We start from the raw sequence: 26,178 nt of genomic DNA on the forward strand, positions 1-26,178 counted from the left end.
AGGTTGTTTTTCTAAGATTAGCAATTAAATCACTGCATCGACTGTCAAATCTTTAGATTTAAAAAATCTCACCTTTAAGCCTTGATTTTAACAATTTTATGATTTTTTCTTATAAATCAATCGGTTAATTTAATTGATCATTATAGACCAAACACTGAGTGATTTTAAATTTAATAGATATCAACATCAATTAAAATTATATCTCCTAACTAAAGTATTTAATTGATATCAAGATTCAATAACAAAATATTTAACTAAATATAACATTTCATAATCGTGACTTCTATACATGTATTATTTCAGCAAAAAAAATTGACTACTATATTGATTCATTTTTTCTTTTTAATTTTGTTTGTTAATTATCCAATTTTTATCTTATATTTCAAAACATGGATCCGAGAAAAGAAGACCGTTCCTCGACACTTGTTCCCTAACTTTCTCTCTGTCTCTTTTAATTCACTTCCCTCCCTCTCTTAAACGAACCTCGCCAAGATCTCTCTCTCACACACAAACTCCAAGACTGTCTGTCTGTCTGTCTGTCTCTCTCTCTCTCTCTCTCTCTCTCTCTCTCCCTCTCTCTCTTATTTCAGACACCACGGAGAGACAACGACGTCTTCGTTTCTACCCACATCATAAAAACCAGTGGACCATAAAATCGAAACCAAATAAAAAGGAAGCAAAAAGAGAAGAACAAGAAAACTAACCCTAAATCTAACCCCACAAATCGATAGAGACATTGGAGAGACAACATTGATATCTCTCTTAAAAGTTTGGAATTATGGTAGCTGGTAAGGTAAGGCTGGCAATGGGTTTGCAAAAATCACCTGCAAACAAAACTGAAACTCATAATAATACACCACCACCAAAACCACCGATTCCTTCTCCTAGCTCCGGCAAAGTATCCTCTCAAAAGGCGGTTTTTTCACGCTCTTTCGGTGTTTACTTCCCTCGCTCCTCCGCTCAAGTCCAACCTCGTCCGCCTGACGTAACCGAGCTTTTAAAACTCGTTGAAGAGCTTCGTGAGCGTGAGTCTCTCTTAAAGACTGAACTTCTTGAATTTAAACTGTTAAAAGAGAGTGTGGCTATTGTTCCAGTTTTGGAAACTGTGATTTCTAATAAAAATATGGAGATTGAGAAGGCAGTGAAGGAGGTAGAATCACTAGAGCGTGAAAACGAGAGCTTAAAAGCCGAATTGAGTGAAGTGAGATTGAGATTCGGAGAGGAGAGAAAAGAGGGTGCAAAGAAAGTTAAGGAATTAGAAGCGGAAGTTGTAGAGCTGAAGAAAGCGGTGTCAGATCGTGAGAATGAAATAGAGCTCTCTTCTTCACAGAGGTTTCAAGGGTTAATGGAGGCCACAACCAAGTCTACTTTGATTAAAAGCTTGAAGAAAGGAGTCAAATGTACCGACATTATGAGTTCATCGAGCCAGAATCAAAATGTAGATCATCATTCTAAGAGATTGGAAGAGAATGTCGAAACCGAGAAGCTGAGGCATTCGAGGTGTAACTCGGAGGAACTCACTGAGTCAACTCTGTCATCTCGAGTTCCTAGGGTCCCTAAACCACCACCAAAACGATCATTGTCATCGCTGGCGACATCATCATCGTCAGTTTCATCCAGCGGCTCTGATCACTCAGTTTCATGTCCACCTGCTCCTCATCCGCCACCACCTCCTCCACCTCCGGTGGCTAAGAAGGTTGGTCCACCTCCGCCGCCACCGCCACCGCCACCAAAGGGGAAGAGAGCAGGGACGGAGAAAGTGAGGAGAGTTCCGGAGGTGGCGGAGTTTTATCACTCGTTAATGCGGAGGGACTCGCGGCGGGATTCCGGCGGTGGAGTAGCGGAGGCCTTACCGGTAACGGCTAATGCCCGTGATATGATTGGGGAGATAGAGAATAGGTCGACTCATTTGTTAGCGGTAAGTACCGGTTTCTCCCTATTTTTAATCTTTTGAGATATTTACTAGATTTGCCACTCTGGGTTTTGGTGTCTTTTTGTGTATCTGTAGTTGACTGTCTGAATCTTTTTGTAGAGGAAAAAAAAGTTGTAATTTTTTTTATGAATTTGATGGCAAATTGGGCAATTTAAATCTGATCTAGAGAGTGTAGACATGAACTCTGTTTGCAACTATATGAAATATGGTATTTTTTTAAAGTGGATTTTTTTTTAAATATATTAAAATAATATTTTTTATTTTTATTACTAACTCATAAAAAATAAAAAGAAAAACAAATTAATTTAAAGTTAAGAAATCTTTAAATTTAGAATTACAGTTAAATTGCAATGTTTGTGTGTTATTTGGTCACATGATTATGGGTTATGTTTTCCCTTGTTCCTGCGATTAGAAGGATTTATTAGTTAGCCAAATATAAGGCCTCTCTGTGTATGGTTTGACAGATAAAAACAGATGTGGAAATACAAGGAGACTTTATCAAGTTCTTGATAAAAGAGGTTGAGATTGCTGCATTTACAGACATCGAAGACGTGGTCCCTTTTGTTAAATGGCTCGACGATGAGCTATCTTATCTGGTAAACTTTTAATTTTCCAAGAAACCCCTTTGATTTAGTTCAGATTAATTTAAAGACCTGGGAGAGATCATAAGGAATTTGTTTCCTTGCTTGGTATTTAGGTTGATGAAAGAGCAGTGCTTAAACACTTTGATTGGCCGGAGCAGAAGGCAGATGCATTACGCGAGGCTGCCTTTGGCTACTATGATCTCAAGAAGCTAGAATCGGAAGCCTCGCTGTTTCGAGACAATCCCCGGCAGCCATGCGGTCCTGCTCTCAAGAAAATGCAGGCGTTGCTTGAAAAGTACGTCCTTAATATTCATCTCCTTTTCACCCATCTGAATCTGCATTTATTTGTTTTTGATATTGCAAAGAATGGAGCTTTCTTATCGAATTCCATAAGTTGTGTTATCGGTCCAGATTGGAGCATGGTGTTTACAATCTATCAAGAATGAGAGAATCAGCAACCATGAGATACAGAGGATTTCAAATTCCAACGGATTGGATGCTTGAAACAGGAATAGTTAGTCAGGTAATTTAACCTTTTCTTACGGCTTTGGACAATAATTGGTGTTTAATGGAAAAATAACAGTAACACGCAGACCCCACAAATCCCACTTTTTGATGGATTTCACATAGTTCTATTTAATTAGTCACCGGAGAGAGAACATAACTTTATTATTCACTGTCTTGGGGATTTTATTTTTTTGGGATTATTAGTAAATAAATATTAATAAAATAACAGTATAAAAAATATTTAGAAAAATAATATAGATTTCTAAATAATATTTGCGATTCAAGTGTGGTTCAAGTGTGGACTCCTTGGATCACAAAAAAGTTAAATGCAAGATTTCATTAAGAGGGAGGAGAAAAGAGAGAAAGATAAAAAAAAGATCATATAAACATATCATAATTACTCCGATGACAACATCACCAGTATCATTGTAAAGATCTTGACGAGATGACCAGTATCATTGTAAAGATCTTGACGAGATGAATTCAATGATATCAAGAAAGGTCACCAATGGTGATCAAAATAGACCCCACAAGTGCGGCCCAAAAAAAAGTGAGCTCTAACACCTTTAAACGGCTCGTGTGACCTACTCCATTCACCATTTGTGATTTATTTTGTATCGTTTGATTTGTCTTGTCGAGATTTTTTTTACGGTACTGGTGATGTCATCGAAGCTTTGTTGTGCTTGTGATGTTTTTTTATTTTTTTTCTCTTTCCTATCTCTTCACAGATGATAAGGAGAAGAGAGAAAATAAATAAAAAAAGATCATGGAGACATATTGAAGCTCTGAAGGCGACACTACTGGTACCGTTTAAAAGATCTTAATAAAATGAATTCAACGACACTAAAAAATGTTACAAACATAAACGGAGTGGGCTACACGAGGTGTCCAAAGATTTCGGGACTGACTTGTCTTTGAGTCACTCATGTGGGCCACTCTAATAATTGCGGGTGATTTTTCTTGGTATTGTTGGATTTGTTTCATCGAGATCTTTTCAATGGTTTCGGTGGTGTCGTCATAAAATTTCAATATGTCTTTAAGATTTTTTTATTATTATTCTTTTTTTTTATTAATCTTGTGTCCAATAATTTTGTAATTTGAGAGTGTCGCAGATAAATTTCATCTATAACTCTTTAAACTATGCTATTTTTTAAAATATACTTTACTGTTATTTTATCATTTTTTTTTTTACTATGCTGTAATCCAAAAAAATACTCCTATTTTACTAGGCATTATTAAAAAATTACCAGGGGTAACAAGATGACAAAAGAAAAGTTTAGATTTTTGCCTTATTTTCTCTGCCCACGCCTGCCTGCCTGCCTGCTAGCGTGCATGTGAATTTCCAGATTTCTGAAATTTATTTTCTTGTTTGCTTTAGAATTTGGATTCATTGATATAGAATCTCTAAGTTGCCCCATAAAAACTAGCACATTTTTTTCCTTTTTGTAATATAGCTTGAAGGATTTTAAAGTTGTAAAAACCCAACAGAAATTTAAAGAATTTGTTTTGTCCCTTTCTGATAGGACTAAACTTCTGAACTTATTTATATGATGAAGCTAGCATGATATTTACTTCATAGATCTTGTACTTACTCTTCAGTAGATACAATGCAGATTGTTGACTGTCTCGTTAAATAGCAGTTGATTCAGTTGTTAAGTAGGCATTCAAGTCGTTAATTTCTTTTGGGTTTTTGCTTTGAAGCTTCATTAATATTTCTGATTTATTTATTTTCTGAACTTCATTGTTGCAGATTCAGTTGGCATCTGTGAAATTAGCGATGAAGTTCTTGAAGAGGGTATCTTCAGAACTTGAGACTGTTGGCGGGGGGCCCGAAGAAGAGGAGCTGATAGTCCAAGGCGTTCGATATGCATTCCGGGTACATCAGGTGAAGATCCATTTGCTTGCATTTACCTTTAACGATTAGAATAATTATACTTTGTTGCAGTGAGGCTCTAATGCTTTCATTTTTTGTGGCAGTTTGCTGGAGGTTTCGATGCGGAAACAATGAGGGCATTCCGAGAATTGAGAGATAAAGCCAGATCATGTCATGTACAATGTCAAAACCAGCAGCAACAGAAACTTGTATGCGGGTCTACACCTTGCTAATCTGTAGCAAACTCAGCTTCAGAATTGCTGCCTTTTGTTGTAAAGATAAAACACCATGTTTGTCATCTATACTATGACCGTGGCGATCTTGGAATCAGTATTTTATAATGATTCTTTCGTTCATTCTTTTATTTTATCAGTGTCCTAAGTAGTGTACTTAAACTTGACCATGCAACTTTCACTGGATATCCTGTTGTATATCTAAAATATGAAGAAAATCTCAAATGCCACCCTTACCAATGTTGTTAAAATTACCAGTTGACTTGTAAAATCATATAATTTTATTATTGATTTTATGATAATAAAAATTATACGAGTCAATATATACTTATTATGTAAAATCGTATAAAAATATAAAAATGATAAAATCGTACCGAAATCAGGTAAAATCATGATTTTATTATTGATATTATGATTCTACAATAATTTTTTATTTTCAATTCTTATTTTCCTCATTGCATATACTTGTGTTTACTCATTAACGCATGATGCAAGGACAACGGAAACATAGTCTTGTTTAAACCCTTCCAAACAAATAAAAAATTATTTATCATGGGATAAAACTTTAAAAACTCTTATTCTATAAGGATATTTTTACGAACAAGAGTGATAGATCATAATCTAAAGTCTGATTCATTATGTGTTTATACCTAAATAACATCTTTTTTAAACAAATTTATAACATTATAATCTAACAAGGAACTAGACTTCAAGATTAAAAAAAAATATCATATTTTGAATTGTTTGATTCATTCATTTTTGTTCATATAAAGCCTACCGTTGTACGTGTATAGCATCACGACAATCATCCTTTTAAATTGGGATCTTTGTGGTGATGTGGGTGAAAAGAAAAAAGAATTATTATTCTTTATCAGTAAAAAGAAGATGTAGTTGCCACCTAATATTTTAGTTATTAGGAACCCTAACTGGTCTAAGAGTTTGGATAGGGAGATTTTTGTCTAATATAAACTACGGTATTTTTGTGTTTTCAAACTGTTGGTCTATTTAAGATTTAAGAAAAGTTATTTTTGGTAAGAAAATATTTAAAAAGAAGAAAGTTTTTTTTTATTCAATATCAAAAATATATTTTATGTATAAATTTATAATTTTATATATTAAAAGATACAAAATATGTTTTTACAAATACGTTCATAATCTTGAACGGGCTAGGCAAGACCCAGCGCCCAGACTGATTACTGACCCATGCCAGTAACCGGCCCCCTTGTTTTTTTTTTTTTTTATCTGCAGGTATGCGTGAACAGTTCACGCACGCCTGCTACAGTGCATAGGTAATTAAATTGCAGGAAAGGAGGGAACGAAGACTTACCTGGTTTACAGACGTTTTGGACGAGAATCCACCGGTGCTTGTTGCTGGGAGACGCTTCCTTTCGTTCTCTCTGTCTCTGTTTCACCCGTTAATTCTCTCTTCGTCTCTTGGGTTTTTTTGGTTCTCTCTCTTGTTCTCTCCTCTGTTCTGTGTTCTCCCTCCCTTTTTTTTTTCCCGTCCCCTGTGTTGCTCTTCGGCTCTCCTTTTATAGGAAGTGGACTCCTACTTATGCCCAGCAGTCGTTCCTTATCTTGGGGACTTGGTGTTTTGGTTGGACAAAAACACCGACAGTCCTGCCATTATTGGACTGTCGGTGGTGGGTTTCCTTGGCGTTTAAAGGCACGTCGGGGCGTGAGGGAGATTGGACTGAAGATTGGATTCGTGGTAGACTAAACGGTCTATCATTTGCCTGGGTTGAGCTGATACCGTCAGCATTTCTTTTTTTGCAGGTGGTTTCCTCTGTTTCCAGAGGAAGAAGATGAAGAAACAGGGAACGCGAAACGGTGCCGTCTTGAGCTGAGGCGGCCATTTTCAATTTGGTCATTGAGGTTTCGATATTTTTTAATCAAGCCCCCTGGGTAAATTGTAATTAGACCCCCACATTTCAGCGCCCTTTACAAAATAGTCATTGGTTTCTAATTTCAATTCAGTCCTTAATTGGATCTTCAACTTTCAATTTTTTCAAAATTACCCCTAGAAAAATCAATTAACCTCCCTATAGTACCCCCACCTTTTCACTTTGGTCCTTGAACTTTGATTTCTTGCAATTTGAACCCAAATCAACCCTAAATCTTAATATTTCTTCAATTAAGCTTATGATTTTATTTATTAAACTAATTCAAAGTTTAATTAAGTCCCCAAACTTATTAATTCTTTTAATTTCTACCAAAATTGAATCCCAAAATTATAAATCCACCCTAATTAGCCCTCAAAACTTCTGGTTTGTGTTATCTTAACCCAAACTTCAAATTATTCTTCATTCATTTTCATTTTTCTCTTTTTTTTGGTGAATTTGTGTTCTCAAAAATTAGGTTATGATAGTGATAATAAAACAAAAAGGCATCAAGTTGAACTATAGGTCCATCGTAACATCAAACCTACAATACTCACCTTCTGAAGAGAATGATGGAAAATAAGGAAAGGGTTCGGTTAGAAGATCAAAGAGAGATAGAAAGCATGAAATGCAACATTACTAGACTCACTAGCCTACTTGAGTAAGCTCTAAGGTTCAGGTCATAAGAGGGACCTGTAGCTCTATCCATAATTGCTGCACAGTTCGCAGCTCCTCAAAATATGGGTGCACCAAAACCCCAATTTGCCACCTATTTTCTAGTACTTCCTATGAGGGTGCCACCCATGGTAGACCTAACTGTTGAGGAAGCCTATAGAGAAAAGGTAGTGAAGAAGGATAATTATGATAAGCTTGCTGCTAGAGGAAAGGATGAGAGCAATTGAAGGAGTTGAGTTGTACAACCCTGTAAAAGTTGTTGAGATGTATTTATTTCCTAAGGTAAAGGTGCCAAAAGAATTTAGAGTACTGAAATTCATAAAATACACCAGTAGCCAATGCCCAATAACTCACCTGAAGGTATATTGTAATAAAATGACGGAAGTAGTAAAAGATGAAAAGTTGTTGATCCATTTCTTTCAAGACAGTTTGAGTGACGCTGCCTAGCTTGGTACATGGGGATATATAATATCAATATTAGAAGGTGGAAAGAGTTAGTAGAGGCTTTTATGAAATTATGGACATCGCCCCAGATAGATCTAACTTGCTGGTCATGGAGAAGGAAGACAATAAATTTGTTCGTGAATATGCTCAAAGATGGAGTGAGAAGGCCGCACAAGTAAGCCCACCATTGTTAAGAAAAATAAATGATTAATATATTCTCGAACACCTTTAAAACTCTTTATTTCAAGCACCTTGTGGGAACCATGGCCTAACACTTTATTGACATGGTGATTGTAGTTGAGAGTATTGAGCATGACATCAAAGTAGGAAAAATTAATCAAAGGTCCAACCGTGAGCTCTAGAGTCATGAAAAAAGATGAAGTGGAAAGTGGATTTCAAATTAGAAATCTTAATCATACCCGATCGAATCTCATTGCGTCACTAGCTACCCTAGTGTCATTATCAAAGATTGACATACCTCAACCACTCAAAGATGTTTACTAGCACCTTCTAAACACAAGACATATTGCTCTAACTCCATCAAATCTCATACAACCACCATTTCCTAAGTGGTATAATTCAAATGAGAAATGTGAATATCATGATGGGATCCTAGGTCACTTGGTTGAAAATTGCAAGAATTTTAAGTATTAAGTTCAGAGTGAGCAAGGGACAAGTTAAATTTGTGAAGGATAATGATACTTACCACATTGTCACCAGACCATTTGCAGTATAATGAGTGGTCGGTAAATATTGACAAGACACGAATGTTGATGAGAAACATTATATGAAGATGAGACATATACTGCAACATTGCTTTGCATTTTGAATTTTATGAATAATATCTTTGAGACCTTGTTTTCTACATTTTATTTTTCTTGTTTTGAGAACTTCATTGTACTTTTAATAAAGTATCTTTTGTGTTGTTGTTGCTTTGAAATTCTAAAATATTATTTTGAAAGTATATTGACATTTTATTTGCATCCATAATTGGATAAGTAAAGTGGAAAAATTCCTAAAATTTGATCGAATTCTAAAATGAATAATGTAAATGGTAGGGGCAATCCCTACCTTCTTTAAAACTAAAAAAGAAAAAGTCAATTTCTATAGCAGGCAAAGCTTCACACTTATCCTTATCAAAATCCACTTCACTTCAATGTGAACCCTATAAAGAGAAATCTTGCTTAAAATTGTTTCCAAAATAAAATTGATGATTTAATGACAAGAATGGTTCACATTTGGGTTGTAGTCCCACTTGTCTTACCACATCTTTTTTAAGATTAACCAACATGTTCTTTAAAATGAAGCTGATATTTACTCTAAAATGAAGCTGATATTTATTAGCGTAGACAAGCCTGGAGTTCAAATAAAGAAATGCAATCTTTGATAATCCCTTTATACTTATTAAATTATCTATTATTATCCATATTTGAGTCATGAATTTTTTTTTTTTAATGATAATCTTTGAATAGGATCACCCCTGTATTAGAGGCAATTTTAAAAATTCTTCAAGAGGGATTAAAATACCACAAAAGTGGCTGCAGATCAAAACATTCCGAACAACAATGCATAAAAAGTTCATCAATCATAGATTCACATCAAGGAATTTTCTGTTAAGTCTGAACAAATTATATCGGATGACATGCTTATCAATCCAAATAATCAGCATTTGAGATGAAGAAAGACCTTTTTTACCTTCAAATGAATCAGTTCTTTTCATCACAAGTTCAGTATTTACCGGTCAGTAAGAGACCTGCTTTATATCTCCTTCTGGTGCTAGCTATCTGATGTCAGCAACATCTTTATATTTCATGATCACCTTTCTATATTAATGACTCGTAATACATAATTTAAGAGTGACGATGGATTAAAACTTGTAGAATATACCTGAATTTTAAGCATTCGATCATTGTGATGTTGTCTAGTAAACACAGAAACTTTTACATTGTTTGTGATTTCAATTCGTAGATGATATCTTTACTCTTATGGCCTTCAAGAAATCTGCAGTTGTTATTCCCTCAAACTTTGTGGTTCGCAACATAACATTCTAACTACCAACCTATGAAATATACCAATCACTACTTTCTTAAACACATGTTTTTATGGAACATTGGAGCGGAAAAATTGTGGAGTTGTCGATGGTGGACTGGTATGCTCAAGTGCTGTGTATATTGAAGAAATGGGAGACAAGAGTGGTGACTGTTACATAGTGAATGCTGCACTATATGTTGGCTACTAGCTTTTATTACCTCTGAAATGCTTTCTAAGGCTAGTTTTCACTTCTTATTATCCATTAGTGGTAAATTACCTCTCTGCACTCACATACACTGAAAATTTTACATGGTTGGGCTTCTGTCTTGGATCTAATTTATCCGAGGTTTCAAGTATAACAAATGGCCATGCCATAAATTTTTTCCTTGATTCTGCATTTTCTTATATGCCACCATTCGGTGCTACTTTTTGTTTCGCTGTTCTTGATTTGATACATCTTGAGTATTAATGGGCTTGGTCAATATTTGTGAAAAAATACTCACCAAAGAGTCTTTTAGCTCAGTGGCTATTTTTACGAAGTGCTAGGGACGGGGTTTAATTGGGTGTGCCTCGTTTTTTTTATGTAAAGTTGCTCTATATGCCATTTATCATTTATGTTACTGTGTAAACACTGTATGGGCAAGTCCGTTCCATGAATATGATGTGTCCTGCATGTGCGATGGCATGGAAATAGGGTTTACACTGTACGTGTCTGAAAACCAATCTTGCTCAATGCTGTAAATGATGCAGGACCCTTGAGAGGGATGCTTCTCCACATTTCTGTAGCAAACAGCCGTGTAATGCTTTTGGCAGATTTCTTTTGTCTCTACTTCCCTTAACCTCGTGTTATTTAGATCATTTCTCAGAGCCATAGAGCTCGTACTTTTTAGGTTAGGAACATCTTACTTTGTTAGTCGTTGCAAATGAAAGAAGAATGTGAAAGCGTTTCAACATTCAATATGGGCTACTCATAAAATCACTATCTGTAAAGTCTAATTAAACAACAGCAAACAAGCCTGACAATACATGGACAAACTTAAGCTTAATTCCCAATGGACTTCTACTTCCTTCACACAATCATCAGATGCCATTTGCATCTGTCACCTATCTTTGTATCATCTTAGGGTAATTATTGTGATTAAGAAAATCAATCACTTTACATTTGATTTTTGCCTCCTCGGGAGTAAATGAGAATTTCTTGCCCCCCCCCCCCCCATAAATATACAATTCTATACGAAAGGAAAGAAAAAGAGAAAACTAAAGTGAGATTTTGATGTTGACCTTCACATGATGAGGGCCGCATATAAGAGTTGGTTCCAAGTATCAGGCAATCCAGGCAGGCACCAATGACTGCAATCTGTGCCAGATCCATCACTATAAGTTGAGGGATGAGCATCTTTTCTTAATTGTGATAGTGTTGTTATGTCAAGTAGATAAACTGGTTTCGTAATTGAGCTCAACACTTTGCTTACAACACCAACCGCCGGAGGTGCACCTGCCGGATATGTAGACCCCGATAGGGGCACTGCTTCTCCAGAACAACTCTTTTGTGGCTGATTCCAGTCCTTGCCCCTAGTTTTATAAAAATAGTTGGAATAAAATGAGTTGTGTTTCTTGTATTACATGCTGCATAGCACTTGATGCTCAAACAACTTTTTATATATCATTTAATGCATGTTTTCTCCCCCACTTACTGATAATGTGTGGGCGAAATCCCCTGAAAGAAGACTTTAGTTTTAGAAGGATCAACATTTTGGTCAACCCATCTGGCCCATGTGGTTAATCCTTTATTGAACGCTTCTAAGCGGTCCATGTTTTTGTACAATGCTGGTCCATCCCGGATGTAGTCCCATCTGCATTTGCACAGCCAATAATGGCAGCTATTAATTAAACTAGAGTTCCATATAAAAGTGGAGACAGCCATGTACATGCATATAAAAACAAGAAATTACTACACTACATAGCGCTGGCAGGGCGCGAGAATGGAGGGAGGAAAATACCCTTGGGACTTTCCAGTGTGAAGCCACCAGTGCCAGGAATTGAAGACGAGCATGTCCATCCCTTTCCATGCATTGCCAGCCTCTATGGAGTTTAGGTTTAACACATCGCCAACATTTTCTCGAACAATATCTACCAAGTATGGTGTACGATACATGTACAACGTTAAACCGTAGTCCTGCAACACTATTTTGTTAGCCACTTGAAATAGATACTGTAAATACTTCGTGTTTAAATGTCTTTTCATCTATGGATGTAGGCAAACAACTTTCTTGAATCCATGGTTCTTGTTACTGTCACTTTAGAGATGGAGTATATGACGAAGAGTCAAGATAATATTGCACGACTTTTTTGCTTACTTTTATTTTGTTGTTGGATTATACTACAGGAGATGCCCTCTTCCTTCAAGATCTATTTCAGAGAAACTAACCCCTTTCTACTACTTCATAATTAATGTGATGATCTATATATGTAACTCAACAATGGCCATAAAATGCTATGATCCACATCGCTATGATTTTAAAAACCTTTTACATATCAATTAGCACAAAAAAGAAGAAAAAAAATGGTTCCAGTGATGCTTTTCAGTAGCGTAAGATAGAATCTCCTCAAATTCTCGTACCCACTCATTTTGAGGAGACAGAATAATAAATGTAATAATAAAGCAGAATAATAAATGCAAGATTCTTATTCTCAAGAACATATAATATATATATATCTGTCTGGGCAGTCAATCACTCACAAGCGTCACAGTAGCCATCCATGGTTCTTCTGATGAAGAACTGGCCGCTAGACAAGCATTCACGTGAAGCTTAAAAGGTCTTACAAAATCTAGTTTTCATAAATATTAGATTAGCAGTTAATTAGCACTAATTGGTGGTAATTGAATTCACGGAAACACCACAGTACTGTTATAGAGCTGCCCACCTTATTCAACTCGCACGTCAAGTAAAATCAGTGACCTGGAAGGTTAACTCTGTCGTTCTGATTTTTTTTTAAAATTATTTTAGATATTGATTAGATTAAGTTTTGTGCCTTGGGAAAATTAATTTACAATTCAATTAACTCGATGAGATACTTTCAATGACTTTAAAAATGCTTTAAAATGAACTTTTTTATTTTTAAAATTTTTATTTAAAAGATATCAATTATCATTTTAGTTTTTTTTTTTTAAATCACTGAAAAAAAGAGGTTTTAGAACTAACCCGGGTTAGTTCCATAATCTATGAGTTGCCTAGCAATCCACAGACCCGGTCCTTAACCGAGTTAAACTCTGAAGGAGAGCCTATCAATTATGATTGGGATGGCTACTAAATTTGTGTATGCTAATACCTATATCCAATAATAATGTGATTAAATAATAATATACATAAACATTATGAAATAAGTCAAATAATTATTCACGGCCAGCCGTCTATCTATATAACAATTGAACCACAGGTTGGCAGCTTCTTCAAAACAGCTGTCAAGGGAAAGTGATGGGGCCTCTCAATTTCCTCTAATTTGGTCCAAGATGGCAACTAATGATGTCCTAATTAATTTCTTTATCATATTTTATTTTTATTTTTTTATGGGCCATAAACTTTTTCCCTCTCTCTCCACGTTAATAAAAAAAAAAAAAAAGAGTCACGGAATTTAGAAAGCTACAGATGTGTCTGTATTGTCTCTTCTGATGGTCAAGCAGAATAATGAGTTCTGAAAATGTAGCTCTCAAAAATTTGTATCAGAGGAAAGGGGTTTTTTATTTTTTATTTTTTATTTTTAAGGACTAGAAGGGAAATCCTTGCGATCATTCTTGGGACCCTCACTCACTGTTTAACGAAACACTATCTGAGAATTTAGATCCTTTACTATTTTTAAGATATGCTACCACAGAAGACTAGAAAAGAGGAAATTTCTGTGACCCTCTACATTTAATTACCAGAGAGAATTATGGGCATATTTGTGTAATTCGTGCCTTAATGTCTCCATGCAGCAGATACAAACAATCTATGTGCCTTTCATGCTCACTAACTAAGTGGCAACACGAGACCCCATTTTGAATGGTGGAGTAACGAAGTCTAATTTGCCTTAATTAAACTAAATAAATCTGTAGTTTTCTCTGGGCTGCATAAACAACAGCCACACATAAAAAAAAAGCTCAGTACTCATTATAGTTAATAGTACTACTGTATATAGTTCAAGGAAAAAGGCCAAACTACAGTTTGGAAGCAGACCTTTTCTCAAAAGCAGAACAATGGAATAATCAATAACATATAAAAATAAGATGGAAAATGACAAACATGCAATAGTGATAAGGAGATGTGCAGACAAAATCAGTCGGTTGAGGTTGATTTTGATTTTTGAAATGGAAAGGGGAAGAACTGGTAAAGTAGGAAAGTAAACTCACAACGAAGGTCACGGAGTTCCGCTTTGAAAAAGTTGTCTTGGCAGTGGGCACGGCAGCATGAATCATGCATGCTAATGATTCCCACATATTCAGACTCAGCGAGTCCCCCACGAACATTATCTTCTTCCCTCTCCACCTAGCCAAAAAATCTGCACCGCTAAACCTACACAAGAAACAATAATAATAAAAAAATAGCATAAGCATAGTGCTTGTATATGTTCTTGGTCTTCCGTTAAATGAAAGGAATGAATGAAGGGAGTAATTCTAGCTAGTACGTACCTTGGTATATTGCAAGAATCGGGTTGCCAGGAGTATTTGAGATACTGAGTATCAGGTCTGCCATACCCTTGGCAATCAAACTCAGCATCAATGAATGGACAGCCAGAGGAATCATAGAGAGGATAAGAACTGTCAACCACCCATCTCCCTTGAAACAAATCACAACCACTCACTTGCTTTCTCCCCTTCAACCTGCTAACATTGTAGTAGTGCTGTCCAGCTATGGCTTCTTGCAAAAGCAAAAGCATACATTGACAAAAAATGGAAAACAAAACTCGGCACTTAAAACCCATCTTGGATTTTGAGTTCCTGGCAGTGTTTCAGGATATACCAATTTTCTTGTGAATTGAGCTTATATACAAGCGAGAAGCGAGTCCCTGAGGGAGGGAGGTAGTGAGGGAGTGGGGTGCCGCCGCTAGCTAGGGTGGGTTCACATGTTAGTGAAGGAGGGTGGCACTGACTTTCTTTTTATATATATATATAGATAGAGGACATGAGTTGGGAAATCTTGGAAGGATACATTGATATATAGCGTATAGCTAGCGCAATGCGTAAGTAATGGGGTTTAAATTCTTTTTTCTTGAAAGGTTCTCTTAACATTCTATAATTGGGCCATTGGCCTTGCATGTCACGGGCATGTTAATCATGTACTGACATGAAATTGCACATGCACGTTAAATTATTGGTGATTAAACAGCTAAATTTCAAATATCTGTGTTGACAATTTCAACATCTCCGCTGGAAATAATATTTTTTTAAAAAAACAATATTTTTAACATTAATACAATTCAAAAATATTAATTTAAACTTAAAAAATTATTTAAAAAAAAGCATAGTCACACTATCTTTTTTATATATATAATCATCAATTTTATTAAAAATATAACTACTTGGGCAATAGCCATAATAAAAAAAACAAAAAAAATTTCGTTGAGAATTTTTAAAAGAAAAATAGATAAAACAGAACAGAATCACATCAGAACTAAGACAAACGTGCTTTTAATTTAATTTTCAATTTAAGTCTATTGTCCGTTAATTTAAAAGATTTCTGGTCAGTCAAATCAATGATCCACGGTACATAATTAGCAAGAAAGGGTAGGGATTTAAAAGTAAATAAACATAACAACCGCATAAACTGCCATCAATGAGATAGCAACATGAGATCATGACAAAAAAAAGAAACATAATGTAAATAAAATAAATAAAATGTAAATTAATATGATCAATTTAACATGAATTGACAAGTGATAATAATGTCCATGTTTTTTTCTGGCTCAAGTGTAGCTTAATTAACACAAAATTAAAGTTTAGTTGGAAGGTCATTATAGAGCTAGCAAGGGACGGACGGACAAGGGTTAAACGTGAGTAAAAAGTTTTCTATAATTGAACACCAAACTATCCCTTTGTTCTTACAATTCCTCACTTCCAATATTCGATCAAGAAGAAGCTATGGTGATCTATCAAATCCCACCATCATGCATACATCATCATTCCAATCTATCTCTTAACTAATCAAATATCTATCATGCCGCATTAGGTGATTTTATAACAACCCAAGCTTTTCATGCAATAAACTAGTAGAGTAATTAAAACGCAATAGTAGATAAAGATTCCGACCCGTTTGTTTTTGTGTTTTTTTAAAAAATTGATTTTTTTAATTTTATTTTATTTTAAATTAATTTTATTTATGTTTTTTTAGATTATTTTGATATTAAAAATAATTTTTTTAAAATAAAAATATATTATTTTAATATATTTTTAAATAACAGGAATTATACTGTACACACACAACACTATCGACTTTTTCTGCCTGCAGCCAGAAAGCTTACAAAAATATGAGGAAGTCCACCAGGTCCACTATGAGCGCACCTATGTGGTTGAGTTCTGAAAGTGGGCCTAACGACAGTGCCTATAGGAGCAGCAAGACCCAATGGGTCCACCAACATGGGACCCATCCATGAAGTTGGTGAACCGCGTCTACTAGGGCCATTGTCTGGTCCTTGTGTGCCGTGCCGTGCCGTGCCGTCTATAGCTTGTTCCATTGATGATGAGGATGCGTTTGTTTCTCTTTTCTTGCTAGCAATAATCATGCTTTTTAATTTTCAATCCTTCAATATCCATGGAATCTTCTTACATCAGAGGAACAATTACCTCTCTCTTGATAGAATATTAGAAAAATCCTCGTCTTTTCCTGCGTATAACCACACAAGATCTTGAAGTCTCTCTAGTAATTAACAAATTGATTTTTTTTTTTACCGGAACCCCTGCACTATTAATTTGTTATGATAACAGAAAGAATTCTTGAATACAGACAACATGTATTCTTAAATGGTTTAAGAAGCGATTTAGTTTAGATTAATATATAAATTTAATTAAAAATATATAACTTTACAATCAAACCCAAAAAATACCTTCAAATTTATTGAAACAATAAAATTTTAAAATAATAAAATTTAGGGTGTGTTTGAGAGTACGGTCGAACCATGCTTTTAAAAAGTTTTAATTTTTTTATTTTAAATTAATTTTTTAGGTGTTTTTATATTTTTTGATGCGTTGATATTAAAAATAAAAAAAATTATTTTAATATATTTTCAAGTAAAAAATATTTTTTAAAAAAACTTCAATCACGTGCTCTTAATTTAACCCAGTCAAATTTTAAGATTTTACATCATAATTTCATTATAAATATAAACTTTGAATAATAATAATATAATATGAGAATTTTCTCTCTCAGCAAAGTATAATTTTAACTATTTATGTTTTTTTTTGTTTTTTGGAATTCTAGTTGTTTACATCACGAGTCAAAGTAACAATCATTGACATGGCAGTACCTTGATGCAACATCAACTTTCTAAAAAGTAAAAATAACATGCATTTTAAGCCTCATCTTCCTAAATTTTAAGTGGGAACAGAGACTTTCACTACTGAGTTAAAAGTTCTGACAACCAACCTTCGGAAGAGGCAAAGTGGGTTTCTCGAAAAGAATAATTCAAAATGACACGAGGAACAGCAGTTTTCTACTCTCCAATGTCTCAACGTTGCTTCGTTAAGACACCACAAAACAGTACTTTATTGTCGGAATGGTCTCTTATGGCGGCCAAAATGATACCAACTTCCAAGCAAAACTTGCTTTCTATTCTAAATTCAATACCACCAGACACCAGCTTAAATAACTCAAAACCAAGATGTGAATTCCATTCCATTCTATCTGTAATGATGAATATATCTCATTACAGTTTAAAAAAACTAAAACAAACTAAATTTTATCTCACTTATAATCTTAGTCCGTTCTATAAATTCTGTTCAAATTATAGTAAAAATGGATGTTTCGGCTATTCCGTTCAAGCTAAATAGTATTTTTTTTTAATATTATCTAGTTTTATGATATCAATTATATTTTTTAATTTGATTGTTGGATGAGATTTTACTAAGAATCTCTTTAAATATTATTATATCTTAGGTTAAACTCGTAGAGCAAGTTTTGAAAAGCTTTGTGAGATTCGCAATGGTATTTTATTTAAATTTATATTTTCATTTAGAAAGGTCATTTTATTATGTTTTTTTTATTGAATTTTTCTCAATTTTACCATTCAATAATAAATTTATTAATAATTGAGTTTTATAATCTATTTTGATTTGCTTTATTTGAGATTATCATGATCTCATAACCTGAATCATGAATTTAAAAGGCTAATCATGTTTAACATGAAGAAATCAATATTGTTTTTTTTTTTAAATATTGTTTTAATTTTTTATTAGTCAAATAATATATTTACCAATTAGTTCAACTCTTTTTATTTTTTTTTAATTGTGTTTAAATTTAAATCGGATAACTTTTTATTTATGAATTTAAATTAAACTTATCTTTGTTGAGTTAATATTCTTCGCCGCCGTCAAATCATTAAATCATTAAAGGAAAATGATTTTCTTTGTTACTCCAGTAATGAACTAATATTACAGGTTCAAGAAAGTACATTTTTTAATTTGGGTTTTTGAATTTTAATTGTAGATTAATCAATATAATTATATAATTTATTTTTTAAAAAATACATTAAACTAATGTTAGAGGCCGGGTGCGTCCAAGATTATTTATAAATATTTTTTTTATTAACGTGGGTGTCCGGGTCAGCTTGCGCGTACCTCGACTAATCCTATGGGCCCTGAAGTTAACGATCATGTAAATTTCCAGTGGTCCTGAGGTTTGTAAGACTCGAACCGATAACCATAAATATAATTTAATTTTTATTGGTTGACGTATAAATTACTCCAAAATATGTTTTATCATCAAATAAATAATAATAAAAAATTATTATTAACGAAATACTTGATGATTTCTTAAAACTGACTGACAATAACTATTGTTTTCAGAGATTTTAATGTCATCCATCTTCGATAAAGCAGTTGCATATTGTATGGTACTTTAATTGTTATGATTAATACATTTCTTATCCAATAATCCAAAGAGGGTGTTAAGACGGCACTCTTAGATGTAACGTGCACATGTAGCATTAATTAACTGATCGTGAAACAATATTATAAATAATTAAACAGCATACATACCTCAATTAAGGTCCACTTGCAAATATTTTCTTTAAATATGAAAAAATTGTTACAATAATCACAACCGATAAAGGTAGGTGGTCAAAATAGAGTTTGTAAAAATTTGAATTTTTTATTTAATTTTTTAAAATTATTTTGATGTATTTTTTTTGGTAGAATCAAGGGTATCCTGAGCGCTGGCCCAGACTAATCCCTTTGCGCACCGGGTGGCAAGTGCTCCCCAAAGGTCCTGCTGCAGACGAAGAGAGGGGTCGAACCCCAGACCTCGTAAGCGACGAGAGCGCGTCTAACCGCTCCGCCAGGACCCCATGGTGTATTAATACTTTTTAAATCATTTTGATGTATTGATATCAAAAATAAATTTTATAAAATAAAAAATTATTATCTCAATGCATTTCTAAATAAAAAATATTTTAAAAATCAATTGTTACCAAGTACTTAAACAAGAGTGTATCTTCTTCATGTATCTACTTCTAGATGTCAATGCCCATCACAAATTTGGAAGCACTACACCTCTAAGGTCACGCAAATCATGAATTAATTCATAAAATTAGTCGACTCGGTTGTGATTTTTGAAGACATTTCTCTTAAATGATAGATTTAAGTATGGCCAATAAACAGAGTATACTTTTAAAATAAACCAAACCCCCTTGTTTTCTCCCCGTGAATCATTTAACAAAGACTATGCCCAATAAACAGAGTACACTTTTTAAAAAATTAGCATCTCAGCCACATCTTATAGTAGTTCAAAAGCCCACTTTCGCAACATTTCAAAACCTTATCTACTACAAAAAAAAAGGTTGGTTTCGTTAATGGAAAACAGAATTTGCACTCCAGCAGGACTGCTACGCACCCACACATCTCAGGCACCACTCACCATATACTTGTTAGCCGTGGGCCAACAGTGATATCATGATTTATTTTTATGAAATGAAGATTTTCTCCATTTAATAATAAATGGTCTATATAGATTGTCCAAGCTTTTATCTGTTAAGAACATATAAAAAAAATAAAAAAAATTAAATGTTTTTAAATATCTAAGATATTATTCATGACCTTAAACCTAATCTGTTGAAAGGCATATCGAGATGGGCTACAGCTAGAAAGGAATCAGTTTCTTGGCTCCATTTACAAGTTGGTAATTGCATAAGCAAGACATCACATTCTTCCTGCCTCTTTCGACGTTCATGTTTTGAGGTAGGGTTATTTGCTTCTCCTTTCTCTAATCATGATAACAGCCTCGTGTTTGAATATGATTTGGCTCTATTTATTTGACTTATCGACCTAAGAATTTATTCTTCGTAGCTCGAAACAAATCCACATCTTAGAGAAGCTTGGGACGTCACCCATGTCTTTAATTTATTTTCAAATATTTATTTTGAGCTATGATTCGACTCAAGTGGTAATTAAGGGCCGACAAACCTAAACAAAAATCAACAATTATTTTAGGGTTGTTGGAAAATTGAATTTCTTACATCTAGAATCGAGCAGTTTGAACTCTTAAGTATTAAAAATGACTTCTTCTTGTACACACAAATACAACATTAATCATAATAAGTGATTGAGTGGTTAAAGACTTCAAAGTTGTTATCTCATCAAGATGCATTAAATTTGTTCCTTTTCTCTTAAGAAACTATTTTTACAGAATTTGTGAGCCCTTTGTCCATGGCATGGTTATTGGTTAATGGGGAAATTCCTTTTGTTCTGGTTTAATCGTCTGTTTGATAATGTAACGTGGAGTATTTTTTAAAAGTGATTTTTATTTAAAAATAATAATTTTTTTTATTTTAGATATCAACGTATTAAAGTCATTAAAAAATAAATAAAAATTTAATTTACTGTTTTCGATTCTCATATAAGGCAGGCGTGCATGAAATTTTTGAAGTGCATGAATCAAGTTTCCAGTAGCGGACATGTAGTCAATGGTATACGCCATACCCCTAGAAAAAAAGGGCTAATATATAGTGAGGATTTGAACATGAATTAACCCTAACTAGCTTCTCTTTTCTTTTTTTGTTATATTTCAAAAACTCGAACTTTCCTCATCCCTGAACCTACCATAGACCAATGCCTCGTAGTAGGTCAACGACTTGCATTTTTAAATGATGGCTTATCACCGCATCAAATTTCTTGTTTTTTTAGTTATAAATAAGTCAAGAAAGTTTTAAGGGGAAGACGATGTAGAAGTCCTTGTTTGAGATTATAATCTAAATACAAGTAGAATAAATTAGATTTTTTTATTTAAAATAATTTTTAAATAATAATAAAATATTATTTGAATATATTTATTGAAGAAAAAAACTTTAGAAAACATTGGAGTTATAGAAAAAAAAAAAAAAAAAGGAGGAGGAGGAACACAACCCACTAATATTTGGTGGACTATTAATGGCCTACAGTTGTGGGCTTTATTTGAACAAGAAAAGAGTTTAAAAGGAATGGACTATTTTATTTAAATGGTATTTTTAAATGACAGAAAAGGCATTGGGCTCCGAACCAGGCCTTAAAACTTCTCATGTAAACAAGAAGCAATGGCAACCCATCAGCTTCACTCTCTCTTTTCACTGGTTCAAGAACGAGGAGCAATTTTTCAATGAATGTGGCCACCAACTCCACTACTCGCTCAGGACTGCTTCACTGCTACTTTTTCTCTTCCTCTTCTCTCTCTTTACCTTCTTTCCTCTAAGCTAAATCTTGGTATCATGGGGTTTTGTAATTTCTCCTCAAAATAGTTCAAGTAAGGGACTAATTCACGGGTGGGTATCTCTTTTGTTTGGTAACCAATCTTGATATTGAACTTCCCTAATAAATTAACCCGCTTCCAATAACCTAGCCTCCATTAAATTGCATATTTCTAATTACTACATGGACTTTGGACTATACAATAGAGGGTATATAGTCCCCTTTTATTATAAATTGCAATCGTTAGGATTAGGATCTTGATTCAAGAAAGGAAGTTACAGACAGGTACACAACTACATATTACGTTAAACTTGTGTAGACAAACTCTTTATTTTATTAATAACAATAATAATAAATAAAAGACATTTCATGGGAAGGGAATTGATAATAGGAATGCACGTTTGTCTGAACGTCTTCTTGAACTTGTTTTCATCATTTATTTAGGGTACAAATGTGCAGGCAAGCGTGGTTTCGCAACAGCAAGCAGTGGTTTAGCGAGAGCCATGCTATCTTTTGCGGTGGAAAGGTCAATGCTGGACTCATTTGATGGCAAACTCCAACTAAAACCATGAAGAAGCCTAGCAAATAGCATGTTCGTCATCGAACTCCCAAGGGTCACAGCCATGCACCCACGCTTTCCTGTGCTGAATGAAATGAATCTTAATCCATTCTCAGCCAACACAACATTCCCTGTTCCTTTGAGATGACGCTCTGGTTTGAATTCTAGTGGCTCGTCCCAAACTTTAGGGTTTCGACCGAGCCCTAATCTGCTAAGAATAACATAACTACCTTTTGGGATGAAGTGCTTGGCAACTACTGTATCAGCCATGGATACGTGAGGAACGTTAAATGGTGCAACAGGATGCAGCCGAAAGGCTTCTCTAGCGCAGGCCTTGACGTAATTGAGTTGTGCAAAATCTGATTCTTGGACCAGTCGTTGCTTCCCAACCACTCTATCCAATTCTTCAACAGCTGTTTCGAGTATCTCAGGGTTGTTTAACATCTCTGCAAATGCCCATTCACAAGCATTTGATGGATTGTCCACTGCTGCTAAGATTATGTCCTGAGAATAATAATATGTATAGTTTAAAATCATTATTAAATATAGATCTAGTAATATATAATTATTTGAGATTAATAGAAAAATTATGTTTGAATTTTTCAAATAACTATCTCAACAACTCAAATTAATTAAATTTTAACTTAGATAAAAAAATAATAATTATAGTAGTCAAGATAATTAGATGAAAACTTAAAGTGATTTTATAGCATCAATTAGATAAATAGTTAAATAACCCAAACCTATCTTGAACTTTGATTTAAAATAAATTTAATCCTGAACATTAATTTTTTTTAGTTGATTATCTTGAATTATTTTTTAAAAAATAGGTCATTTCATTAGTTTTGACTACATATAAAAGTTTAGAAACAAGTAAAAACACATGATTTAAAAAACAAATTAACAAAGAACATCAACCTGGACAAAAGAGCTTATTTTTTATATTAAAAAATAGTTATGGTGTTCAAACAAGAAAAAAAAAACAAAAAAACAAATAGAAGTTAAGTTAGCTATAAGTAATTTAGCATTAAATAAGTGTAAAACTCACTTCCACTTGAGCTTTTATCTCATCCTTTGACAATAAAGGATTGCCATTGTCATCCTTTAAGGTTATTAAAACATCAAGCAAGTCCTCAATGTCTTTCTTTTTTCCATCCTTCCATTGTTGAATCCTGTCGTCAATTATGGGATCATGATACTTTTTGATGATCTTATCTTTCTCCTTCATCACCTTCTCATGACCATCTAGGTCAAGCCATGTCAAGAATGACAAAAAATCTGAGACACAAAATGAAAATAAATGACTGAGGATAGTGAAGAGTGCATCCACATGCTGCTCCTCTTCAAAACCAGGTCCACCATTCTCCATTCCCACTCCAAAATATCTTTTGTTGAACATCAGCTTCCTAATAACATTTGCACAATAATGCTGTGATGTGAATCGCAAATTCACTATGCCATCTTGATCAGATTCCTGACATTGTTTATAAACAAGACGAACAAGGTTATCACCTTCTTCAACTCTTTTTTTGTGAAGCCATTGATGCCTTGTAGGAGAAAGCACTTGTGTTGCCATGACTGACTTCATTTTCTTCCACTGATCTCCAAATGGTGATACAACTGTCGCTAGGTACCCATTTGATGCGAGATAAGAGGATATGGTTTCGGGTCTAGATGAAAATACATCATCTTGTTCTTTCAAGAATTCACAAGCAATATTAGGACAGGTGACAGGAATCACATGGATGTTTCCTAGACGGATACAAGCTATTTCAGTGTTCATTTCTTTCATGAGATTGTGTATCCATTGGTACACTGGCTTGTTTCGGAGCATTGTCGGGAGGGATCCAACAAGAGGCCATGGTCTTGGACCAGGAGGCAGTGAGTATTGCTTGACATTCTTGGAGGACTGGATAAAGGAAAATAAGGTGATCGCTAAGACAAGAAAAAGAATTGGGAAGCTCAATAAGATTATGAATGAGCTAGTGGATGGAAAATAGTCCATGATCAAACAAGTGTACTTGTTTTCTTCACAGCATGGTGCTGTTATTGTGGCTTTATAGATATATAAAATTTTGGAAAATCTCCATTAGAGACCCTATATATATGTGTGTGTGTCATGATCCATATCTTATATAAATAGCGTAACAAATTTAAATTTTTGTGAGAAAAAAATCTTGGATTCTGCCTATTTCTAATATGCCTTTCAATTGTAAGAAAAAAATCAATTCTTTATTTATTTAATATAGTCTGAATAGGAAAAATATTGACCTTAATAGTGGAAAGAATTAAATTGTTATTACTGTGTATATCTTTCCCTATCTACCATGATATGTTTCCGGATTTGTTTTATTTTTCCTTATTGATGTGTTAAAGGTAATGCTTGTATTTTATGTAAATCATGCAGATTGTATTTTATTGGTATATAAAATAAAAAAGATAAATACTAAAAAATATAAAAACATATTTGATTGAAAAAACATAGACATAGAAATAAATCTATCTCAGATAAAGACATAGAAATATAACTATCTTTGAAATATTTTGGAGTAAATTTTTATCCCTTTAAAATAAGTAGGGCAGAAGAACATGTTCTTTATATCATAACTATTTTTGTTTTTTCTGTTCTACGATATTAACTAAGCTACTATTATGCATAAATGAGATCATATATACAAACAGATAGAAAGATAAACAGACACAAATATATATATATAAATACACACATATGTATGTACACACACACAAAAGGTGTGGTTCATGAATTATTGAGACAGTAAAACAACCTAATTTTTTTTATTGAAAAGAATAAAATATTCTAACCCTAAAATTGTTAGAGGATTGTAATTCATGAGGGAAATCAGGACATTGAATTAGCACAGATATAGTTTGCATTGGAAAGAGCGATTCCGACTTTTGTTGCTATGCTTGACACTCGCAGGCTCTCGTTTCCTCATTTTCAATTGACTTGGTGAATTGCTCCCGATGTTTAATCCTTTTTACAGCCTAAGGCTATACTGCAATCATCACAAGGGCTAAGCCTCCATGTGAGAATAAGCCCTAGTGTATAAGCAAAGAGAGACCTGAAGAATGTTTGAACCAGCAATGACAAATTATAGCACTAGTGTTCTCGTCATCATCAAACCACCATATTTCAAAACTCGTAAGTTTTGCTAGCAGTTCCTCACGTACTCTCCTTGTCAACTTTTATTCCATAACTGCAAAACTGTAGTGTTGGAGGAGACTGGTTATGAAATCTAAGAGTAGCAATGCCTAAGAAAACAAGAGACAATGTGTTGTTTGAATTGGTCAGCTATATATATATATTCAATGGTGTATACCGGAAAGTACAGTGGAGTGATATTGTGAAAGAAAAATTTCATATCGAGGTTATGGAATATTATAGAATATTTAGCTAGTTAGGATCAATTGCTATATATATTGAGATTAAATTTTTGAATTAATTTTCTACCGTCTTGATTCATAGTTGAAGATTTTTGAAGTTAATTTCATGTATGCAAGTTATATATATATATATATATATATATATATAT

At 33.9% G+C, this 26,178-nt stretch overlaps 3 protein-coding genes across 3 annotated transcripts; 1 reads left to right on the plus strand and 2 right to left on the minus strand.

The window, feature by feature from the left end:
- The first annotated feature begins 454 nt into the window (after positions 1 to 454).
- Positions 455 to 5,261, plus strand: LOC7470223 (protein CHUP1, chloroplastic). The gene is made up of 6 exons (XM_024599146.2): positions 455 to 1,918; positions 2,398 to 2,529; positions 2,631 to 2,812; positions 2,929 to 3,040; positions 4,775 to 4,909; positions 5,002 to 5,261. Exons 1-6 carry the CDS (start codon positions 779 to 781, stop codon positions 5,128 to 5,130), a joined length of 1,830 nt encoding a protein of 609 aa, XP_024454914.2. The 5' UTR covers positions 455 to 778; the 3' UTR covers positions 5,131 to 5,261.
- A 5,844-nt stretch (positions 5,262 to 11,105) lies between these two features.
- On the minus strand, positions 11,106 to 15,347 carry LOC7470222 (protein trichome birefringence-like 38). The gene is made up of 5 exons (XM_024599925.2): positions 14,827 to 15,347; positions 14,548 to 14,710; positions 12,161 to 12,336; positions 11,855 to 12,013; positions 11,106 to 11,732 (listed from the first exon to the last, which is right to left on the minus strand). The coding sequence occupies exons 1-5, from the start codon at positions 15,117 to 15,119 to the stop codon at positions 11,444 to 11,446; spliced, it is 1,080 nt and encodes a 359-aa protein (XP_024455693.1). The 5' UTR covers positions 15,120 to 15,347; the 3' UTR covers positions 11,106 to 11,443.
- A 7,154-nt stretch (positions 15,348 to 22,501) lies between these two features.
- Positions 22,502 to 24,629, minus strand: LOC7470220 (phenylalanine N-monooxygenase CYP79D16). The gene is made up of 2 exons (XM_002305045.3): positions 23,673 to 24,629; positions 22,502 to 23,128 (listed from the first exon to the last, which is right to left on the minus strand). Exons 1-2 carry the CDS (start codon positions 24,627 to 24,629, stop codon positions 22,502 to 22,504), a joined length of 1,584 nt encoding a protein of 527 aa, XP_002305081.3.
- Between the last annotated feature and the right edge of the window lie 1,549 nt (positions 24,630 to 26,178).

This window comes from Populus trichocarpa, chromosome 4, assembly GCF_000002775.5.
Source record: "Populus trichocarpa isolate Nisqually-1 chromosome 4, P.trichocarpa_v4.1, whole genome shotgun sequence".
Taxonomy (NCBI): domain Eukaryota; kingdom Viridiplantae; phylum Streptophyta; class Magnoliopsida; order Malpighiales; family Salicaceae; genus Populus; species Populus trichocarpa.